At 39.0% G+C, this 25227-nt stretch overlaps 1 protein-coding gene across 3 annotated transcripts in view; it reads right to left on the bottom strand.

Annotated features, from left to right (window-relative positions):
* The window catches only part of AP4S1 (adaptor related protein complex 4 subunit sigma 1), a 48131-nt gene that overhangs the window by 10735 nt on the left and 12169 nt on the right, over positions 1–25227 (bottom strand). The window contains exons 2-6 of one of the 3 annotated variants that reach the window (XM_061394109.1): positions 20628–20724; positions 18918–18951; positions 7402–7611; positions 4640–4726; positions 3601–3669 (exon numbers count right to left, since the gene is read on the bottom strand). In XM_061394109.1, coding sequence (XP_061250093.1) covers positions 3601–3669; positions 4640–4726; positions 7402–7539 — 294 coding nt within the window. In that variant the 5' untranslated portion in view covers positions 7540–7611; positions 18918–18951; positions 20628–20724. The remainder of the gene's footprint in view (positions 1–3600; positions 3670–4639; positions 4727–7401; positions 7612–18917; positions 18952–20627; positions 20725–25227) is intronic. The other 2 variants (XM_061394108.1, XM_061394107.1) reach the window with 2 other exon arrangements.

The raw sequence follows: 25227 nt of genomic DNA, 5'->3' as shown, positions 1-25227 counted from the left end.
GCCGCCAGCCTGGAAGCAGCGGGGAGAGGCTGCTCTATAAGCAGAAGCTGGAGCCCACAGAGGCCCTGAGTTTGGGATGGTGATTCAAAAAAAAAAATAGGCTGCCGTTTGGAGGACATTTATAGGCCAGGACAATTCACTTTCAGAGTGTAGAGGGAATACACTAATTCAACCTTTAGAGAACATAGGTAATTTGATATGTATATCAAAAAATGTAATAATGTGCACAGTTTGAATCCATCAGTCTTACTTCTAGAAGTTTATCCTAAGGAAACAATTAGATAATGGCACAGTGATGTGTGCTAGGATATCCAGGGTAATGTTATTTATAGTAGCAAATTACTGAAAACAAGCTAGGTGTCTATCAAAGGAAGGACTAGTTCACAAATTATGGCAAATCCACAAATGATGACACAGATACATTAAGTCCTGCCTCTTTTGAAGCTAACTGGGCTGGCTCTGTATTGAAACATGATGCTAAGATGCTTCTTTCAACCCAGACAGCATGAGACTGATCTCCAAATTTAAGATCTGGAAACTCCGAAGATTAAAAATAGACCAAGAAAGAAAGTTTAAAACTCACAAACCTAAAAATAAATCTTAGATGACAAGGCATTCTCCAGGAGTGGGGTGGATTTTCTTTTATTTCCCATGGCACTCTTCTCTCTCCTCCTTCTCTTCTTTTTGCTACTGTCATCCTAAACCGGGTCATCCCTTAGTACTATCCAAGTCCTGTATAATCACCTGGCTTAAATTAAATTCTAACCTTCACTTCTGTGGTTTATGTGGTCACTGACTCTCTCCCAAAAATAAAATCTATCATCCAGCAACCTGCTATTTATTCTCAGTTACTGAATATCATAATTTTACAAACCTTAGCAATGATAGTGCTTGGACCGACTCTTCATTCTCCCAGGTTTAAAATATTGCTATTTGGGGAAATTATATTCTACTTGATAGGTGTTCTCTCAAAGTGGCTAACCATGGCCAGCTCTGAATCACAGACCCTGACTTGCAACCAGTCTGTCTTAACAGAGTGGTTGTCAAGAGATAAGCATCTCTTTCAGCTCTGGAGGGCACCAGCGCCTTCCTAGCTGGATGCACTACCGTGTCACACGCCACTCAGCCGCTTCCCAGCTCCAACCGTTGAATTAGGAAACGGCTGACAACAAGCCTCATGCATTAAGACAGTGGCTCTCAAACTGAAGCAGGCTTCAGAATCACCTGGAAGGCTTGTTAAAACACAGTTTGCAGCACCTCAACCCAGACTGATTCAATAGTCTGGGGTAGGCCAAGAGTTTATCTTTCTAAGAGATTCCCACATAATACCTATGTTACTGGTCTAGGAACCATATTTTTCAAACTGAGAACAAACTGCATAAAGGCAATGAAAACTGGCTAGGTGATTGCCCCACAAAGAAGGGGTTTGCCAAACTTTACTTGTGGCATTAGGAGTTAGGCTGAAGATACAACTTTCAATGTTTTGCCCTATAGTGCACTCAAGATTACTAATTATGGAGCAGATTCCACTCACTGCCTCAAGAGGAAGCAGCTTGGAAACAGTTCCTTCCTAATCTCTTTATTTAACAGCAAAATGAAATAAACAAAAGAGTTTTGAAAAATTAGCCTGTGTCACTACTGCTTCTTAAAAATGTCTAAGCAAGTCTCAGGAAAGCCTATGGTAGCAGAATAAAACATTTTCACTGATTCTTTTTTAAAAGACTGTTGGATTTCAAACTAACCACGAAGCTATAGTCATCAAGATATAGTGGTCCTGGCAGAAGGATAAACATACAGATCTGTATACAGAAACATACAGAAGACCAGAACGGAAAATCCAGAAATAAAGCCTTACATTTATGGTCAACTGATTTTTTTGACAAGGGTGCCAAGACAATTAAATGGAGGTGGGGTGGGGAGAATAGTCTTATCAACAAATGGCACACGGACAACTGGATGTAACATGAAGTGAGACCCCCCCACTTCAAACCATATACAAAAATTACTCAATATGGCTCAAAGACCTAAAAGTAGAAGCTAAAACTATTATATAAATGAAACAAATATAACATTGAAATCAATAAGGTCTGAGTTGGGGAAAAAAGAAAAGAACCCATAAAGAGTAAATCTTTATGACCTTAGGTCAGGCAAAAGCCTTTTTAGACATGACACCAAAACATAAGCAGCAGAATAATTTAACTTCTTCAAAATTAAGAACTATTGTGTTTCAAAAGTCAGCATCAAGCAAGTGAAAAGAAAACCACTGAATGGAGACAGCATTTTCAAGTTATGTCTGATAAGAGATTTATACTCAGACTACATCAAGAACTTTCACAACTCAACAATAAAAAAGACAAATAATGCAGCTGAAAAATGGGCAAAGGGTGTGAACAAACATTTCTCCAAAGAAGATATACAGATGGTCAATAAACACATGAAAAGATGCTCAACACTGTTATCCATTAGTGAAAAGCAAATAAAACTCACAATTTATTTATACCATTTCATACCCACTGGGATGACTATAATCAAAACAGAGATAATAACAAGGTTTGGTGAGGATGTGGAGAATTAGAACTCTCATATACTGCTGGTGAGAATTTAAATCATGGAACCATTTTTGAAAACAGTTTCATCAAAATGATTATCATGGCGTTACCATATCACCCCCCAATTCTACTCCTAGGTAGAGGCCCAAGAGACCTGAAAACATGATTCCACACAAGAATGCGTATACAAGCGTTCATAGAGGTATTACTCATAATGGACAAAAAGCATAAATAACCCAAATGTCCATCAACTGAAGAATGAATTAACAAAATATTGTATATCCATAGAATAGAATATTATTCAGCAATAAAAAGGAAAGGTGTACTGACAGACATTACAACGTGATCAATGTCTTGAAAACATTATGCTAAAGTAAAAAATTCAGTCATAAAAACCACATATTATTGAACTTCATATAATTCTATTTATATAAAATGTCTAGAATAGGCAAACCTATAGCGACAGAAAGTAGATTAGAGATTATCTGGGGCTTGGAGCAAGTGGAGTAGATAAGTGGGAGAGAAATGCTAATGGGTACGGTGTTTCTTTTTGGCGAAATATTTTTAAACTTTGTGGTGATGGTTTCACAACTCTGGGTACATACTAAAAACTATACACTTTGAAGGGGAATTCTGTATCATTAAGTTACAGTTCAGTACAACTGTTAAAATAAGGGGCATTGGAAAGGAACTCATGTTTTCCTTGAGGGGAGCTGGTTCTGATGGAAATGAACCTTAAACTACAAGGGTCTTGTGTCCTAGGAAGGGACGCAGAAGAAAGAAGAAGGGATCGATGTATATAGCAAAGTATCTTAACAGAGAAAGACACAAGAGGTTCTTAGTCTTATACAACTGGCTCTGTATAGAGATCTAGACATAGCATAGTTTCTAACACTTTGGATGAGCCAGAAGGAAAGGTAAAGAAAATCTGGCATCATTTGATTTTTTAACTTTTACACATTAAAGCTCTATATTAACACATGTTTTTTATACAGGCCTATTTCTTGGAGTTGGGCAAAGGATGAAAACTGTTTTAAGTCATTAAACTTACCACTCGGCTGAAGTAGTCATCTAAAACTTCCACAAAGTTATGGATGAATTCATAAATTGCCATCTCGTTCTGAAATAGAAAAGGAATGGTGTAAATAATTTCAGTGTGACGTATGGGAAAAGAGACATGGAGCCGCCCCGTCAGCAGCCAGGTTTTAGAGCATTGGCTTGGTAAACAGACAATGTGAGCAAAGTAGCTTCCTATGGACAAATATTCAGAATAATTCTAGGACTTATTTGTTTAAAAGAAGCTTATCAACAGGGGAAATGTAGAAAACCTTAACATCTAAGATTTTTTGAAAAGTCTGTGATGACTCTAGCTGCATTGAAACTAGATTGAGTCTAGCGATTAGAACTTGGAGGTTTACTCCCTGACTTCAAGACCAATGAATGGCTAAAGCCAGTTGGTTTTTTCCTTCAGGGTCTTCATGTTGTCACTTTTCTATCTGTAGAAGATGGGGAACTGTTTCAAAGTTTGGTGCGTGGGTGAAAAACAATCAACGGAGATTTCCAAGTATTTTAGATCTTAAACACCCTTTTCAGGCATTCCATGGCCACAGGGGCTATTGATCTGAGACTGACATTTCTGAAAAGGCGAACTACATCTGATGAGACGTAATCGCAGCGTGTTCATGTTCACAGTCTGCTCTGGCTTCTGTCATGTCAGCCGAGGTTGAACACCACAACTGTCTGGCCTCTACCCTTGGCTTGGTGGCCCCCCTGTGCCACACAGAACGAGGGCAGGAAACTGGCACTGCTTACGGTCCAGGAAGGCATTCTGTGGTCTCATGCTTCTTCACAAGCTACTCATCTAATCCAAGAAAAATCCTGGTTTCTCTCTTCCACATAGCTTTCCCAGCCTTGACAAAAACCCAATACCCTTAAAACAAAGAACAAACAAACAAAACAATATCCTTCCAGAGTCAAGATGATGCTCATGGAGGTAAGTGGGGCAGAAAATATCCATTTAAAGCAGAATAAAAAGCAGACTGTTATTCCTAATATTCTTATATTTTCCATAAGCTCTTCTATTATCTTACCTCTGTGTCATTAACTCCAACCACAATGAAGAGAGCTGCATACTGCCGGTATATCAGCTTAAAGTCTTTATATTCAATGAAAGAACACTAGACAAAAACACAATTAGGTATTAATTCCTAAGGTCGACAGGGATGTCTTCAAAATGGCGTGCATAATTCTAGGTTCTGATCTGAGTATCTGTCAACACATTCCTAGAAATAGACAACACTGTGATGTTACACGGGGCTTCCAGGTAGCACCAGTGCTGAAGAACCTGCCTGCCGGTGCAGGAGACGTAAGTGACAGGAGTTAGGTCCCTGGGTTGGAAATAGCCCCTGGAGGAGGGCATAGCAACCCATTCTAGGAATGTTGTCTGGATAATCTCCATGGAGAGAGAAGCCTAGCGACCTACAGTCCATGGGTTTGCAAAGAGTCAGAACATGGCTGAGTGACTAAGCACAGCACAGCACAGGCTCTTTTTAAAAATTACTTAAAGATGGTTTTTATGTGACAGATACTAAACAAAAATCATCCATTGTAAATAGTGCTTTATAAGAATTAATAAATAACTTACCACTATTGACTAGTGGAGAAAACAACTCACTTCCCATTCATCTCTCCCCTCATGTCATTATATAAAGAGGGAGAGGAAGATGCTGGGTGGATAGGAATTCAACCAGCAGGATGAAGGTACAGTGTTGCCCTTCCTTTAGACTTTTGGGTTTGCTTGACCAAACGTGATTAAGAATTGTATCACTTTTTGCACTGGGATATGTTGCTCTATGACATTCAGATATACTTGGGAATGAAGCTTCAAGGTTTTTTTTTTTTTTTGACCACACTGTGTGGCATGCAGGATCTTAGTTCCCTGACCATGGATCAAAACCATGGGCATGGCAATGAAAGGGAAGAGTACTAACCACTGCTGCTGCTGCTGCTAAGTCGCATCATTTGTGTCTGACTCTGTGTGACCCCATAAACGACAGCCTACCAGGCTCCGCCGTCCCTGGGATTCTCCAGGCAAGAACACTGCAGTGGGGTGCCATTTCCTTCTCCAATGCATGAAAGTGAAAAGTGAAAGTGAAGTCGCTCAGTCATGTCTGACTCAGCGACCCCATGGACTGCAGCCTACCAGGCTCCTCCATCCATGGGATTTTCCAGGCAAGAGTACTGGAGTGGGGTGCCGTTACCTTCTCTGCCTAACCACCGCACTGCCAGGGAATTCCTGAAGCTGCAAGCTTTGATTATGGCGTTTTTTCCATGGGAAGCCATTCAACAATCTATATAATGGAAGGGTTTGAGGCTTTTATTTGCAATTAGGATAAAAACCATTAAATCCAGGACCATTCTACAACTTTAGGTTCACTGCAGAGCCAGTATAATTCTGCTCAGACAGATCTTTCAAGGAATCACTTACTATTTGAAAGAACTGAGAAACATTTTTCAAAGCCTCTCAGGAGTTTCTGACATTCAAAAAAAAAGTATCAAAGCACCTTTGTGGATAAAATAAAAATGAAGCTGAGACTGTGTTACTTTTGGGTTCCCTTTAAGATCTAAGATAATTTAGAATGCTTCAAAAGTATCTAACGGTATACTCATTCCAAAGCATATATTTCAGAGGGTAACCTATCAGTGAAAATGATGTTTGAAATTGTGGAGTGCCTGCATTGTATAGCAAGATTCAAACAGAAATGCTTCTTCAGTCTGTTTACCCTTACTTAAAGTCTATGGCTATTAACACAGTTCTTTAATAGTTTCAGTTTCCTTTTGACAACTACATAAAGCAGTGTGTGCCATGGCAGGCCAAAGCAGTAATTCAAAGAGGACTCTGAGATGTTCCGACTGGAAAATCAATTTAGAAGCCAAGGGAAACACAGTGTCTATGCGTCACTTTTAAGTACTGATGTACCTTAATATTTTATGACTTACCAGTGGTTCCTACAAGCAGCCTTTCTACATAGTCAGTGAAATGGAGAAATGGCAAATTAATGGGTGATTTATATAGGCTTTCTGATTTTGCCTTAGTTTGCTCCATGATTTCCAAAGGATTCCAAGTTTAGGGCGTGGACTAAGTAATTCTCCAATTAAAATCCCTTGTAAAAGTAGGCTCCGTTTTTTAAATTTCCATTTAGTATTATTTTAATGATTCAATTTAACCTCAATTTTGGCAGAATGGATCGATTAGTTATTTCACATGCATTTGCCCACTTTCATTTCTCTCATCTATATAATAAGACAAGTTCAAATCAAGTTTGTTTTGTTTTTAAATTACTTGTTCCAGTTTTATATTGGTGGTAAATTTATAAAAATGATAAGCAGAATAAAAAACACCCCACTCCACACGAGAATCATGTTATTATCCTCTGGCACAAAGTGGGTCTTGAGTGTCTCCCTCTATCCTGGTCATTTGACATCATCTTTTGGCTTAAAGAAAGCCATCTGCTACAGGCACTCCTGAGAGTTCCAAGGGCTCAGTTCTCATGAACAAAAAAAGAAGGTATGTCTATTAGCAGGAGTAAATTTGCCACTTCCATAGTGCAATGAGACAAATATGCTGACCTAAATACGAACCCAAGACTTTCCCTGGTTTTCTTTGCTTTTATTTTCCTTAAGGGGATGTAAAGAGAGCTGTGCGCCAGTCTTCATTTCACTTCATTTGTTATTTTCTCTAATAGCTATTGAAAGAATGGGGTTCAAAGAAAACGATGGCCCTTGAGACTCAGTAATAACAAATCTGCCACACTGAGCTGGATGCAGAGATGAAAGAGAGAACCAGACTTACTTGTTCATTGGATCGAGAGAGACAGCTCTTTATGACTTCTGTTTCCAGAAGTGTACGCTTATTAATCTCCACATGTTCATAGTACTTAGAAAGTCGGGTCTGCCCTTGTTTATTCACCATGAGGAAAAACTTTATCATTTTTTTTCCTCTAGCCACTATTTTTCCAAGTATAATTCAAAAGATATGGCAAGGGGTGGCTGTAACCAGAACCTGAAGGACAAAAAGAACAACAGAAAGACAAGATCAAATTCCTCAAGAATCGTATTAAATGTGTTCCACAGATAAACCAGAAGTAAAATGTCTTCTGATAACATTGGTCTTCACTCCTGTGAACTAAATGAGGTTTTAATAAATAAATTTTCATTAGTTATCCTCCAAAAACATTTTTGAGTATCCACAGTGCTTCTACTCATATTCATTCCATTGTTTCATCAATCTTCTCAGGTGCCAACTACGTGTCAAACACCAGAAAGAGATTATGGAGATGAAGAAGTAATGATTTCTGATCTTCCGATCGTGACACCTAGTGAAGGTGCTGGGCAGGTAAGTAAGTAACAGCATCACAAAGTGGTAAGTTTTACTGGGACAGGCAAACTTCTCTAGTGCACAAAAGGGAGGGGCAAGGAGCATCACCGGAGAGTTGGGAACAGCTTCCCAGAGACGGGCATTTAAGCAAGACCTTGAAGAATGACCCAGAGGGAGTGACTCTGGGGCACAGAAATTAGGGGAATGAAAGCTCTGGGAAAGTTCACTTTGGTTGCAGGTCAAGGGGCAGGAAGAATGGTCATAGGAAGCTGAGCTGCTCACATAAGATAAAATTGGCTTTAGAAGTGATGCTAAGGAATATGAACTTTATTCTATGGACAGTGGAGATAGGATCTATACTGAAGTTCTTCTTTTGTTAGTGCTGGGAGCCACAGTAACATCAATTATTTGTCAAAGTCCTCAAACAAGGTCCTACAACAAGTCCTACAAGGTCCTGTACTGAGCAGTTTACATACATTATTTAGTTCTCACAGTTTTCTGCAGCAGGGACTTCTGTCATTCCCATTTCAAAGACAAGCAAATTGAATTCTGTGGATGTTATGGCGCCCAGCGTCCCTGGATGACTGTGTGTCAGGGATGAGACACAGCTCAGAGGACAAGACAGACCCCTAACACTCCTACTCCTAGGGGTTCATGCTCGCGGTTTTATTTCCAACTCAGCTATAATGCAGCTCATGTTCATTGTTCTTATACTTAACTAGTTTTCCAAATAATCAGCGCAGAAGCACACAATATTGACCGATGGCCAGTTCCTTCATCACGAGCATCAGAGCTGTCTCATCTAAAGCCAATACCATAGTATCATATTCACATTTTGCAATATCTTTGAAAATCAGTGCAAAAGACTAAGGTTAAGCATAGTTAGTACTTAAGTGAAATTTTAAAAACTGGAATAATTTTATAGAAGAGTTGCAACAGATTATAATACTTGAACTAAGTTTTATATTGTATTTTTGCCCTCCCAGCTCATCTCTCGTATCCTGAACCCTGACACACAGGTGGTTATCTCATAACAATTCCAAACATTAAGAGCAGGTTAGAACCGGATCCAGGTTGGCAAAGCTTGGGGCTGCTGCATTCACATAGAACAGGATGCCATCTAGACCGGCTCAGCTGGGGACTTGACAGCAGGGCCAGGGCGGGTGGGGTGGGTGGGTGGGGGAGCGGGGGGGCCTGCGGTCATTCACTCTCTGTTCCAGGAAGATAAACTCACTATTGCAGGTGGGATTGCAACATCCTCTGTGTTATTTAATCATCTGGCAGTAAGTGCTGCTTTTATTCTCCTTACAAATGACTGCCAGTAAATTATGGCAGATGACTAATAAATTACGATTACCATCCTTTCTTTTACTCCCTTTCAGCAAAGTTATTTTAAAACCATCTTTAAAAAAGTTAGAAATATACCCTGGATTCCAACTGCTGGGTAAATGACAAAAAAAAAAAAAAAATATTGTCTCAAAGGTACTCATGACCAAACCTTCGACTTTTAAATGCCCTAGCTGCATTAAGTGGTAAAATGAGATGTAAAATGACCCCATTAAGATGCTACACCAAAGGATCAAATTGGTTTCTACCTTGTAAGCACACCATTTCTTCCCACTGACTTCAAGAGAAAGGGTGACCAACAAGGACGCGCTGAACTGACACTCATTAGCACGCAAGATTTGAAAATAGTAGCCAAAGGCATCTAAAGACTGAAATACATCATTTTTTTTTTTGCATGCTCATAAACAATTACACAATTTACAACTGTAGGATTACACAGTGGTAATAAAGTGGACAAGCAAAACTGTAAACTATTTGTATTATAGAATATACAACACCAAAATATACATTGCAGAGACTCGGAGACAGGTACATGTTTGAGAACTTAAGATGAATGACTTAAGCACCTTCCCTGGTTACTGATTATGAGGGAGGAGGGAGATTAAATAACTATGAAACCAGGGTAGGGCAATAAGAAGGAATATGCTTAGACAAGTGCTGGGAGTGGTCAGGGGGCAGGGATGAACTTCCTCTCTTAATAATCTTTGCCTTCAACAACACACAGGCTGGGGAAGAGGTTCTGACTGCCAAGAAGTTACGAGATGCTACACCCAAGAACCTGTGTGAATGTACATGAAAAATCAAGGAAGAATAAAGAAAGGAAACTTTACTGGGAAAGACATTACACAGAGGGTGCTAACATGCCTACAGGCCAAGTTTAGGGGAGGCTGGTAGAGTCACAGCAGAATACGAGCCCCTACATGATGTAAGCAATGCTTAGAGAGAAGAGAGATTGGAAGGATGGAAGTAAATATTGAATTGAGCACAGTTTTTATATTTCTGATGATGTATTTCTGGGAGCTAGAACTGGAAGAATCTTTATAGTCGCCATCTCCAAAGACGATAAACACATTTCAACTTGGGTGCCAACTGTGATTAACTGTACTAAGTGCTTCGAGCACTGTGCTGGGAAGGATTCTGAAGCTGTTTTCAGGTTCTGAACAAAACGATGTCATGAATAATTAGTAATGTCAGCTTCGGGTTAGGAAGCAGGGTGTGGCAACATACGTACCTTGTATCTGTCATCTCTGATGTGCCCTCCCTTTATGGGAAAACCAGTAACCTGAGATGTAGAGTGAAGTCCTGAATTCTGCTCTCTTGACTCATAATATAATGCTGCCTTTAATTTATCATGTTGCCTCTATCTCACTTGGTGTATTAGTGTCATTAAATGTTCATTTAAGCTTAATAAGCATCAACTTCAGGTAGCTGTGGGAATGATCAACTCAACATTATCTTTTCTAAAGCTGCTGCACAATTAATTTGGAAAATACCAAACAATTCATACTTGAAAACAGTAGAGCAGGAATTTTCTAGAAACAAACATGATATTTGATGATGGCTCTCCTGGAGAAGGAAATGGCAACCCATTCCAGTATTCTTACCTGGAGAACCCCATGGACAGAGGAGTCTGGCAGGCTACAGCCATGGGGTTGCAAAGAGTCAGACATGAAACTTCACAACTGAACAATAACATCCTTTCGAGCTCTAAATGCTTTCTATGTACCCCAGAATCACAATATTGTAAAACACACACATACACTCAGGTAATATCAGACAAAAACTTTTTTCTGGCCCCATGAAAGTGACTGAAATAAAATCTCTCAAGTTAAAAAGCCAATTTCCACTCCCCAAAATGATATAGTATTCACAGAGTGTAATAGTCATAAGCATGAACTAACTAGACAGAACTTGACTGGCTCTACTACTTATTAGCCTTATGATTCTGGGCAAATTACTTAATCTTCCCGTACTCAATCTGAAGTACAGTGGGAATAATGTTAACACTATTAGACCTTCTAGGCTGTGAGCAGTAGTTAGTACATGTAACATTCTTGGAACAGTGTTTGGCAGTTGGCATCAAGTGAGTGCTACGTAAGTTTGGGCCCACATCATTATGATAATATATCACCTTTCCCTGAGACAAGCCTTTCCTGGCTATCCCAATCTCTCTTTCTAACCACAAAATGTTGGCTATCTTTTCTTTTAAACCATCACTGCATTTTACAAAATCTGTCACCCTAAATAGTCACTATTCAATTACATTCTGAGTTCCCCTACCAGACCAATGAGTTTCACTTTCTTGTGATATATTTTACATTGTGACATATTTTACATATATGGGTACATACATATTCGAGCAGAAGTTCGTAAAACAATACTTGCTCACATTTTGTGGACTGTACTCTATCTTCCATGACATTTCATTGTGTAAAAAAAAAAATGCAGTTGTGGGGAGTTTGGATTACACAGACATGGATTTTTTTCAAAACTCACCAAATGTAAAGATTTACTATTTATTATATACAAATTTTACATAAAAAGAAACTAATACTCTAGTTAATGATACATATGCTGAGGTATTTGGGGGAAATGTATTCATGTCTATAATTTACTTTATTTGGGGGGGCATGCTGTGTGGCTTGAGGGATCTCAGTTCCCTGACCAGGGATTGAACCCGGGGCTACTGCAGAGAAAGCCCACAACCCTAACCACGAGGCCACCAGGAAACTCCCTATAATTTACACCAAAAAACTAAGATAAATTAATGGATAGGTAGATAGATAGATAGACAGTTAGGTGTATGATAAAGTAAGTATAGTTGGCCCTCTAGATCTGTGGTTTCTGTATCCACATATTCAACCAACCACAGATTGAAAGTATTTGGGAAAAAAATTCTAGTAAGTTACAAAAAACAAAACTTGAATATGCTGTGCAATGGCAACTATTTACGTAGCATTTACATTGTATCAGGTATCATAAGTAATTTAGAGCTATTTCTAGATTACTTTAAATTATTTTAAAGTATACGAAGGATGTGTGTAGGTTGTATGCAAACATGACACCATTTTACATAAGGAACCTGAGCATTCACAGATTTTGGTATGTGTGGGAGCCCTGGAACCAATCCCCCATAGATACTGAGGTATGAATGAAATAGTAAAAGATTAATGGTAGAATGGAGTGGCAAGTATATGAGAAATCACTGTGAAATTCTTTTCAACTTTGCAGTATATTTGAATATCATCATAATAAAATATTGAGGAAAAAATGCTAGCTGTGGCCCACTGATATCTTTCAGTTAAATAGATTTTATTTTTTAGAACAGTTTTAGATTCACACAAAAAATTTCAACATATAGAGTATTCTCATATACTCCACAAAGAGTTTCCCCTATTATCAACATTTTAGTTAGTACGGTACATCAGTTCAGTTCAGTCGCTCAGTCGTGTCCGACTCTTTGCGACCCCATGGTCTTCAGCACGCCAAGCCTCTCTGTCCATCACCAACTCTCAGAGTCTACCCAAACTCATATCCATTGAGTCGGTGATGCCATCCAACCTTCTCATCCTTTGTCATCTCCTTCTCCTCCCGCCTTCAATCTTTGCTGGCATCAGGATCTTTTCAAATGAGTCAGCTCTTCACATCAAGTGGCCAAAGTATTGGAGTTTCAGCTTCAACATCAGTCCTTCCAATGAACACCCAGGACTGATCTTTAGGATGGGCTGGTTGGATCTCCTTGCAGTCCAAGGGACTCTCAAGAGTCTTCTCCAACACCACAGTTCAAAAGCATCAATTCTTCGGTGCTCAGCTTTCTTTATAGTCCATCCATACATGACGGGGGAGCCTATTGGGCTGCCGTCTATGGGGTCGCACAGAGTCGGACACAACTGAAGTGTCTTAGCAGCAGCAGCAGCATACATGACTACTGGAAAAACCTTGATGAGACGGACCTTTGTTGGCAAAGTAATGTCTCTGCCTTTTAATATGCTGTCTAGATTGGTCGTAATTTTCTTATGTTACAATTAATGAAATTGATACGTTATTATTAACTGAAGTTTATACTTCAGATCTCCCCATGGCATGTGGGAAGTTCCTAGATCAGGGATTGAACCCGTGTCCCCTGCACTGGCAGGCAGACTCTTAACTACTGGACCGCAGGGAAGTCCAAGAGATGTATTTTTGAATGCATCAAAAGGACTTCCTGTTGAACTTTCCTGTAGGTACAGTGGATAAGAATCTGCCCATCAATGCAGGGGACATGGGTTGGATCCCAGGTCCATGAAGATCCCACATGCCACGGAGCAACTAAGCCCTCGCGCCACAACTTCTGAGTCCACGCTCTAGAGCCCACCAGCTGCGACTAGTGAAGCCCACACATCTAGAGCTCATGCTCCACAAGAGAAGGCACTGCGATGAGAAACCGGTGCACTGCAACAAAGAGCAGCCCTTACTCACCACAGTTAGAGCCTGTGCACAGCAAGGAAGACCCAGCACTGGCAAAAAAAGAGAGAGACCTCCTATTGAACCAATCTAGCTTAGGCCTTCCTGGGTCTTTGTCCCATTGGCCCAGTGACTTGGCTCCCTTTCCCGCTCTGGGCTCAGTTCTTAATGAAATGGTTTGAATGTCTATAATCTTCTACCACTTGATCTCTGGTATCTGCCCTTTGGCTATAACTCCAAGGGCATTTGGCACTCAGTCCTTGCACTGTCAACTGAGAATAATAACTAACTTACAAAGTGGTGGCAAGGATTAAATGAAGTAATAATACAGTTCTTGTAAAATATTTAGCACGCTGACTTCTTTTATTTCCTTCCTTTATGTGTGTTAAATTAGAAAAAAGTGCTGATAAGGTTATATAAGGAGACAGATATGTGTGTGTGTGTGTGTCTGTGTGTGTATATATATATATTATAAGTGATCTCTTAATTTGTTATTAATTGGAAAAGACCCTGATGCTGGTAAAGATTACAGGAAGGAAGAGAAGGGGGCAGCAGAGGATGAGATGGTTGGATGGCATCACCAACTCAATGGACTACTCCGGGAGTAGTGAAGGACAAGGAAGCCTGGCCTGCTGCAGTCCATAGGGTCGCAAAGAGTTAGCCATGACTTGGCATGAACAACACCACAATTAACTTGTAAGTCTTCTATATTGCAACCTGGTAGAATGCAACAAAAAGAATCATGAAAATGATTCTACTTTTCAACTAAAGCATTTTAGTCTTGGGGATCTATCCTAAGGTATAATTAAAAATCCATATGCATGAAAAAGTTTAAAGCAATATCATTTACAGTAGTGAAAAATGAAACAAGCCCAGACACTACAAACTAAGAATCATGTTAAATGAATACTAACTAGGTGTCCTTTTACTATTAAAATATGCAGATTGTGAGATGAGTGAGAAAATATGGACAACATAATGTTAAGTCACAAAAGCAGAACACCAAATTTATACCCATATGATTAAAACTATGTAGAAGGAACATCTGAATAAAGATTAAAAAGGCCAGACAGAAACCATGCAAAAACAAGAAATAAAACAAACAACAACAACAAAAAAAAACAAAAATAAAAAGATACCAAACAGATGAACCTTAAAAACACCGTGCTAAACTGAAAGAAGCTGTCACAAAGAGGACACAGTCTATTTATATGAAATGTCCAGAGCAGGCAAATCTACAGAGACAGAAAGTAGATAAAGGGTTGCCAGGGGATGCAGGCTTGAAGGGTGAGTTCTGAGAAATGTGGGGTCATGGTGATGGTTGCACAAATATATGAGTACATTAAAAGAATTGAATAATATACTGTAAATGGATGATCTTTATGCTATGTGAATTATATCACAATAAACGTGCTAAGAAGAGCCAGACTGATACATCGGACAATGTGGAAGAGCTTCCAATAGCCAAAACTAGAAAGATGTGACTAGCAAATAACATAGTACTGGATTATAACTCAAAGTATAAAATAAGTATACACGAGTGCCTGCATGCGAGTTCAGTCACTTAGTCGTATCCATCCAACTCTTTGTGACCCCATGGACTGTAGCCTGCCAGGCTGTCCTGTCTATGCAATTTTCCAGGCAAGAATACTGGAGTGGGTTGCCATTTCCTTCTTCAGGGGATCTTTCCGACCTAGGAACTGAACCCACATCTCCTGCATTGGCAGGAGCATTCTTTACCACTATGCCACCTGGGAAGCCCCATACATGAGTACAGACCGATTTAAATAAATAAATGGGACAGAAGAATCCCAAACATACATTTTGATACTGAGCTATGGAATGAGGTTCGTGACATTGTACAGGAGACAGGGATCAAGACCATCCCCATGGAAAAGAAATGCAAAAAAGCAAAATGGCTCTCTGGGGAGGCCTTACAAATAGCTGTGAAAAGAAGAGAAGTGAAAAGCAAAGGAGAAAAGGAAAGATATAAACATCTGAATGCAGAGTTTCAAAGAATAGCAAGAAGAGATTAAGAAAGCCTTCTTCAGCGATCAATGCAAAGAAATAGAGGAAAACAACAGAATGGAAAGACTAGAGATCTCTTCAAGAAAATCAGAGATACCAAAGGAACATTTCATGCAAAGATGAGCTCGATAAAGGACAGAAATAGTATGGACCTAACAGAAGCAGAAGATATTAAGAAGAGATGGCAAGAATACACAGAAGAATTGTACAAAAAAGATCTTCATGACCCAGATAATCACGATGGTGTGATCACTGACCTAGAGCCAGACATCCTGGAATGTGAAGTCAAGTGGGCCTTAGAAAGCATCACTATGAAGAAAGCTAGTGGAGGTGATAGAATTCCAGTTGAGCTATTCCAAATCCTGAAAGATGATGCTGTGAAAGTGCTGCATTCAATATGCCAGCAAATTTGGAAAACTCAGCAGTGGCCACAGGACTGGAAAAGGGCAGTTGTCATTCCAATCCCAAAGAAAGGCAATGCCAAAAGAATGCTCAAACTACTGCACAATTGCACTCATCTCACATGCTAGTAAAGTAATGCTCAAAATTCTCCAAGCCAGGCTTCAGCAATATGTGAACCGTGAACTTCCTGATGTTCAAGCTGGTTTTAGAAAAGGCAGAGGAACCAGAGATCAAATTGCCAACATCCGCTGGATCATGGAAAAAGCAAGAGAGTTCCAGAAAAACATCTATTTCTGCTCTATTGACTATGCCAAAGCCTTTGACTGTGTGGATCACAAGAAACTGTGGAAAATTCTGAAGGAGATGGGAATACCAGACCACCTGACCTACCTCTTGAGAAATTTGTATGCAGGTCAGGAAGCAACAGTTAGAACTGGACATGGAACAACAAACTGGTTCCAAATAGGAAAAGGAGTACATCAAGGCTGTATATTGTCACCCTGTTTATTTAACTTATATGCAGAGTACATCATGAGAAATGCTGGGCTGGAAGAAACACAAGCTGGAATCAAGATTGCCAAGAGAAATATCAATAATCTCAGATATGCAGATGACACCACCCTTATGGCAGAAAGTGAAGAGGAACTAAAACGCCTCTTGATGAAGGTGAAAGTCGAGAGTAAAAAAGTTGGCTTAAAGCTCAACATTCAGAAAACGAAGATCATGGCATCCGGTCCCATCACTTCATGGGAAATGGATGAGGAAACAGTGGAAACAGTGTCAGACTTTATTTTTCTGGGCTCCAAAATCACTGCAGATGGTGACTGCAGCCATGAAATTAAAAGACGCTTACTCCTTGGAAGGAAAGTTATGACCAACCTAGATAGCATATTGAAAAGCAGAGACATTACTTTGCCAACAAAGTTTCGTCTAGTCAAGGCTATGGTTTTTCCTGTGGTCAGGTATGGATGTGAGAGTTGGACTGTGAAGAAGGCTGAGCACTGAAGAATTGATGCTTTTGAACTGTGGTGTTGGAGAAGACTCTTGAGAGTCCCTTGGACTGAAAGGAGATCCAACCAGTCCATTCTGAAGGAGATCAGCCCTGGGATTTCTTTGGAAGGAATGATGCTAAAGCTGAAACTCCAATACTTTGGCCACCTCATGGGAAGAGTTGACTCATTGGAAAAGACTCTGATGCTGGGAGGGATTGGGGGCAGGAGAAGAAGGGGACGACAGAGGATGAGATGGCTGGATGGCATCACTGACTCGATGGACATGAGTCTGAGTGAACTCCGGGAGTTGGTGATGGACAGGGAGGCCTGGCGTGCTGCGATTCATGGGGTCGCAAAGAGTCGGACAGGACTGAACTATTGATCTGATCTGATTGCAGGAGGTGGAGCTTAATTCCCCACCCCATCTCCCATCCATTTGTGTGAGCTGAACCCAGTGTTCACTTTCAAAAAACAGAAGATGGGAATGGAAACTAGTAACTTTAGGAACTTCCCTGGCAGTCCAGTGGTTAAGACTTCACCTTCTAATCCAGGGGGTGTGGGTTTGATCCCTGGTTGGGGAGCTAAGATCCCACATGCCTTGCAGTCAAAACACCAAAACATAAAATAGAAGCTATATTGTAACAAATTCACTAAAAGCCTTAAAAGAAAAAAAAGTATCTTTACAGTTGAAAACCTGGCACACACTGCAAGTAATGAAGGCTAAATCATCAATGATGGCATATTCCTCCACCATATGATATGGTGAGAATGCTTCATCTCTGTGATATTCTTTCCTAAACCCATAACCCATTCTAATGATGAGAAAATACAACAAATCCACATTAGAGGACGTTTTAAAAAATATCTGAGTTATACTCCTCCAAACAGTCAAGATCATGAAGAACAAAGAAGGCAGGAGGACCTGTCACAGGTCAGAGAAGATTAAGGAGATAATGACTACAATGCAATATGGTATCCTGCAGGGTCTCACAGAACAGAGAAGGACATTGATGAAAAACATTGATGAAAAAAGGACACTGATGAACAGCCTGAGTCTGGTTAATAATAATGCTACCTATGTTGTTTTTTTATGACAAATGTACCACAGTAACACAAAAATATAACACTGGGGAAGATAGGTGAGGCTATACAGAAATTCTCTGTAATATCTTTGCAACTCTTTCATAAATTAAAATTTATTGTAAATATAGGAGGTTCCCTTGTAGCCTAGTGGCTAGGCTATCCAGGATCTTCTGTGTTTCTATACACATTTTTAAATTATTTGTTCCCGTTCTGTGAAAAATGCCACAGGTATTTTGATAGGAATGGCACTGAATCAGTAGATTGCCTTGGGTAGTATGGTCATTTTAACAATATCGATTCCTCCCATCCAAGAACACAATGTATCTATCTCTTTGTGTCATCTTCAGTTCCTTTTGTCAGTGTCCGCTGGTTTTCCACGTACAAGTCTTTTACCTCTGAGGTAGGTTTATCCCTACGTATTTTATTCTTTTTGTGCCTTGTGGCTTGTGGGATCTTAGTTCCCCAACCAAGGACGGAACCCACATTCACCCCCAGTGCAAGGGCAGTGGGCTGACAGGGAATTTTCATGTGACGATTAATGGGACTGTTTCCTTAATTTCTCCTTCTTATAGTTCACTGTCAGCGTTTAGGAATGTAACCGATTTCTGTGTACTAATTTTGTATCATGCATAAATATTATAACTCCTATGGAAAACAACTTGGCAGTTTCTTTAAAAAAGTTAAACATGAACTTACCATATTATCCAGAAATTCTACTTCTCAATATATACTGAAGAGAAATGAAAACATATATCCATAAAAATTACTTGTACATGAATGTTCATAAAAGCATCGCACTTAATAGACAAAAAATAGAAACAAACCAAATGTCCACCAGCTAATGAATGGATTAAAAGAAATGTGGTGTATCTACAGACAGGGGAAACCTATTCGATAACAATACTGCTGTGCTATTAATACAAAATGGATGAACCTTTAAAACATTACATTAAATGAAAGAAGCCAGATGCAAAATACTATTGCACAAAGTCTATTAATACTAAATGCCCAGAAAATGCTAATCTATAGAGATAGAAAGCATATTAGTAGTTACCTAGGGCCAGGAGAGAAAGTTTTGGGGGAAAACAAGGGTAGGGTTCCTTTTCAGGATGATGAAAATCTTCAAAATCTGGATTTAATTGCATGGTAATATCTACACAGCTTTGTAAATTTACTAAACTTATATATGCACATGTATATTATACAAAGTTCAGGGCTACTATAATAAGCATGAAAGGAAGCAGTTAAATTAAATCTGGATGGTAGAATTAGGGGCAATTTTAGTTCTCCAACCTTACTTTGCTTTCTTCCCTAAGTTTTAAGACATATCTTACTTAATGTGTTACACATAAAAAGAGTTTGTTTAAAAAATGTTGAGCTACATTATATATTTTTACAAAATTAGCCAACTCAAAACTAAAAGTTTAATAATGAACCTATTGTTCCATTTACTGTGGCATTTCTAAATGCCATACTTCTTTAAAATACATACTGTTTTTCAAAATCCATGTGCTGAGAGCATCTAATCAGTATGGCCTAACCCAGGAAAAACATACATAACAAGTGCTCGATACTATTTGCCACACCATGTTTTTTCATTCCATAGGCCTCCAAGTTATTTAGCTGTTGCTGAATTTCTCCATCCATAAATGAGAGGAAACAATACTGGTCAGTAGCAGATTTCCATCTAATTTGGAGCACCTCCCTTGGAATTCATATGTTATATATTCTTTTTTAATACACTGAAACAGCTTGTTTCTTTGCTTACTGGAATTTTATGATAATTCAGTTTTCTCATCTACCAACTGGGTAATAAAGACAGCTGCTTCAGAGGCTTTTTTGTAAGGACTTAAAGAGATGAAGGAAACGTAAAGCACAGAATCCCCCTTTTTCCTCCTCAAGACTTCTTCCCCAGTGTAGGTTGCATAGTCTTCCTCCTGAAGTTCTAAGACTACGGAAATCTGCCTTCAAGAAATCCATCACCATCTGCTTTTCTTTCCATCCATTCTCCTCCTTGTTCCCTATCTCTCTCTAAACCTCTCCTTTATGATTTAGAATGCATGTTCCAGCAGCTTCAGCTGAAACTTTCACTTTCTGCTAAATCCATGGGTCACTCGAAATATTTCAACCACATTTGACTTATTTTGCTTGCAGGCTGCTATTTTACTTAAGTAGTTTTAAAATTATTAAAATATTTTAAAGTGTTAAATTTCAATCAAATTCAGGATTTGTGGGAACCCTGAAGCTGACAATTTTGTAGAAAAATTATGAAAGTACTTTGAGAATAAACCTTAATAGTCTGGTCTACCATTTTCCTGGTAGTATATCTGAAAATTTTCTAAAGCTTCATGTGACTCTCAAATCTTGATCTAAAGCCATATTGGTAAATTGATCAAAAAGTCTTACCAGAATTTCCCTGATGGTCCAGTGGTTAAGACTCTGCACTTCCACTGCAGTGGGCACAGGCTCAATCCCTATTAGGGGAACTAAGATCCTGCATGCCCTGGAGCATGGCCAAAAAAAAAAAAAAAAAGTCTCACTGAATTCTGGTTTAAGAATTTAAAATCCAAATAAGCATGGTTTTTTGTACATAAACATGATTAATCCTTAGGAAAACGCAAATTAAAACCACAACAAGAGACCACTTCACACGCATTTAAAACACATACATAAATAAAAGCTGAGACAAGCTGAAAGTTTCACTAAAAAGGACAGATGTTGTATTTTTGGAGATGTTCAAGTATCAGACTTTCTATCCTAAATCAAGGGGTATCTGTACAGCAATGTGATTAAAGCAAGGGAGAAAAGCCATATTTCAAAAACTAAGGATGAAGACTTTATATACTATAAATAGACCATTACATTGTCCGTTTGAAAGTACTTGTTTTATTTTTATTCATTAGTCATGTGTGTGTGTGTGGAGTGGGGGATGGAGGAATTGAGAACAGACTGTTAGTCATTTGCCAGGGAGGTGCTATCGGATCTGGTGGTAGTGGGAGCTGCGAAGTTTAAGGAAACAAAATGTTAAAGGCTGGAGATCATAGTCTGTTCTTATGGTTGTTATCTTACCTTCCACTCTTCTTAGAATAGAAAAGTTGCTTTCAGGTAAGTAACCGGACTCAACTTTCCCATTACTATACAAAATGGAGTAACAACAGGCATCCTTCAAAATCAAAATAAAAATGTTTCTTCTAAAATTATATTCTTTTTGGCTTTAATGTTCAGGGTAACTTATTCTGAAATTTAAAATAACTTTAAAAAAGGGAAATAGATGTTTACTTCGACAAAACATGGGCGTGGGCTAGAAATAGTGAAGAGGTACTTCTGGTAGTTAATCTTATTCCAAATTGTTTGGTTAAAATCAGCCACGCAAATTAAGTATTTGTGCTTAGCAACTAAAAATCTTCATAGAATTTTTTCATTAATAAATACATTTAATATCTTAATTTTAGAGAGGAGGCAAAGGTCTAGGGGTCTTACAGATAGGCTCCTTCCAGGATTTGATACTGTAATGTAACAATGTGTCAGTAAGGAGGAACTCCAGCAGGCTGAAGTAGGATTCAGATCAGATCAGATCAGATCAGTCGCGTCCAACTCTTTGCGACCCCATGAATCGCAGCACACCAGGCCTCCCTGTCCATCACCAACTCCCAGAGTTCACTCAGACTCACATCCATCGAGTCAGTGATGCCATCCAGCCATCTCATCCTCTGTCGTCCCCTTCTCCTACTGCTCCCAATCCCTCCCAGCATCAGAGTCTTTTCCAATGAGTCAACTCTTCACATGAGGTGGCCAAAGTACTGGAGTTTCAGCTTTAGCATCATTTCTTCCAAAGAAATCCCAGGGCTGATCTCCTTCAGAATGGACTGGTTGGATCTCCTTGCAGTCCAAGGGACTCTCAAGAGTCTTCTCCAACACCACAGTTCAAAAGCATCAATTCTTCAGCGCTCAGCCTTCTTCACAGTCCAACTCTCACATCCACACATGACCACAGGAAAAACCATAGCCTTGACTAGACGAACCTTTGTTGGCAAAGTAATATCTCTGCTTTTCAATATGCTATCTAGGTTGGTCATAACTTTCCTTCCAAGGAGTAAGGGTCTTTTAATTTCATGGCTGCAGTCGCCATCCGCAGTGATTTTGGAGCCCAGAAAAATAAAGTCTGACACTGTTTCCACTGTTTCCCCATCTATTTCCCATGAAGTGGTGGGACCGGATGCCATGATCTTCATTTTCTGAATGTTGAGTTTTAAGCCAACTTTCTCACTCTCCACTTTCACTTTCATCAAGAGGCTTTTGAGTTCCTCTTCGCTTTCTGCCATAAGGGTGGTGTCATCTGCATATCTGAGGTTATTGAGATTTCTCCCGGCAATCTTGATTCCAGCTTGTGCTTCTTCCAGTCCAGCGTTTCTCATGATGTACTCTGCATATAAGTTAAATAAACAGGGTGACAATATACAGCCTTGACGAACTCCTTTTCCTATTTGGAACCAGTCTGTTGTTCCATGTCCAGTTCTAACTGTTGCTTCCTGACCTGCATACAGATTTCTCAAGAGGCAGGTCAGGTGGTCTGGTATGCCCATCTCTTTCAGAATTTTCCACAGTTTATTGTGATCCACACAGTCAAAGGCTTTGGCATAGTCAATAAAGCAGAAATAGATGTTTTTCTGGAACTCTCTTGCTTTTTCCATGATCCAGCGGATGTTGGCAATTTGATCTCTGGTTCCTCTGCCTTTTCTGAAACCAGCTTGAACATCAGGAAGTTCACGGTTCACATATTGCTGAAGCCTGGCTTGGAGAATTTTGAGCATTACTTTACTAGCATGTGAGATGAGTGCAATTGTGCGGTAGTTTGAGCATTCTTTGGCATTGCCTTTCTTTGGGATTGGAATGAAAACTGCCCTTTTCCAGTCCTGTGGCCACTGCTGAGTTTTCCAAATTTGCTGGCATATTGAGTGCAGCACTTTCACAGCATCATCTTCCAGGATTTGGAATACTATGTATTATTTTCCACTCCCATAAAATGGTGTATCAAGTTATTTCTCAGATTGGAAATACTTCTAACAAGATGTTCTGCATTTTGATAAACTTAACTCTGCATTTCTTAAATTAGGTTTGTTAAACCTTGTTAAACATCTGATTTCCAATGAAAACTGTGAAAGACATACGCAGATAGATTATTCTTGCACATTTTTCCCTCAAATATTCTGTGTTAGGGTTCAAGTGATAAGTGTGTAAGTACCCTTACAAGGTCAAATACAATGTTACGTATTTTAAATTCAGATCAAACTAAAGGACTTGAGAATTAAATTTTGATTTGCTGATGGCTCCTACAGTTTTATGTCAAAAAAGAAACAAACAAATAAACAAAACCCCACTGGGACACCGAGGAATCTTACTTTATACAAATGTCTATCAACTTTCCTGGCAGTCATAAGTTCAATGTGCCCTACGGGGACCCAGGTTCAATTCCTGATTAGGGAAATAGGATCCTACATGCCATGCAGCCAATAAAAAAAAGGAAAGAAAAAGAAAAATGTCTATTAATAGTTCTTAATAGAACTTAATACAACTTATTAAGTCTATAGAAAAGACAATTATAAATTAAAGTGCAAAACTCAAATTATGGAAAATGTTTCTATAAAATCATCACTCCATTAATTTATCTGCAATTAATTTGTTTCAACATTATAAAGTCTTTTACTCTAATGTTCACATTACGTGGGGGGAGCAAATTCGTAACAATGTGGATATTTTCCTTAAAAATATGTAAGAAAACAATACTATAAAACTGCATTTGTACACTCACATTATTAAGATCTTAATTAAAGTGTGTCCTAAGTTAAAATGAAGCACTATTAAAAGTTACATGAACATTTTTTAGTCCTAAGGATATCGCTAGAGAATTATGGCTCCATTTTGCAGATAATCACTTTGAAAGAAACAATGAAACATAAAAATGGCTGTATTAAACTTAAATTTGGCGATCAGTTTACTCAACCAACAGAATCCATCTTTTTTGTTAGTTACATGGCCACAACTAACTCTAATTCAAGTAAGTAATTAATGATCCCAATATTTGATGGTGGTCATGAAAGAATTCCACTGCTATAACCTGAGAGGCATTATTCACCCTTTCTGATAAAATGTGCTAATAACCCAATAAAACTACTCTTGAAGACAGATAATAATAATAATAGAAAACACTTACACAGTGTTTACCAATCAGACAAGTGCTATTTTGAATACTTTACCTATATTCATTTAATGCGCATAATAGCTTTATGAGTTAGGGAATGTTTTTATCTCCACTTCACAGACGTGAAAACTTAGTCACTCGCCAAAGGTCACAAAGTAAAATGGCTGAGGAAGAACCCAATCATGTTAGCTGGGCTCCAGCATCTGTGTTCTCACTCACTGTTCTTTATCTCCAGGTTTGCCTCAAGACTCCAGTGATTCAGTGACAGCTATTATTGTGACCATGGACGCGCAATTTCACTCCCCATTCACTACCGTAAATCAAGTTCTACCCAGTTGTATCTTCTATTCAAAAGCTTTCACTTGTTAATATGCATATCTTGGCAGTTTTCATCTTGACTCCAGAGCATATCACAAAAGGTGTAATTCTAACAGACAATTTGTTCTTAGTTGATCTCAACATGCAGGTTAAAGTCTGAGAAGTGGCTCAATCAGATAACGTACAACTTTAAGACAATAAAGCTCCTACTGCTGCATTTGTAACAGTGTGTTTAACATTTGTGATCAGACCTCAACTTCCAAAATTCTTCTGACTTATTCTCCTAGTGAGTTCAGCTAACCTCCCTTTCTACTTCCAATAAATAAAATAAACCTCGCAAATGCTGTCCAGGATAAGTTTGCAGACATGTATTTGAATTTAGTATCATTCTTGTTCAGATCAGATGTCAGGGTAAACAGAGAGCCTTTCAGGTGGCCTGCCTGGTGGCCCTTTACCCAGCGTCACTTTTTGCTTTTCTGAACTTCACAA

Source organism: Bos javanicus, chromosome 21 (assembly GCF_032452875.1).
Source record: "Bos javanicus breed banteng chromosome 21, ARS-OSU_banteng_1.0, whole genome shotgun sequence".
NCBI lineage: Eukaryota > Metazoa > Chordata > Mammalia > Artiodactyla > Bovidae > Bos > Bos javanicus.
This window is presented reverse-complemented; position numbering and strand designations above follow the sequence as displayed.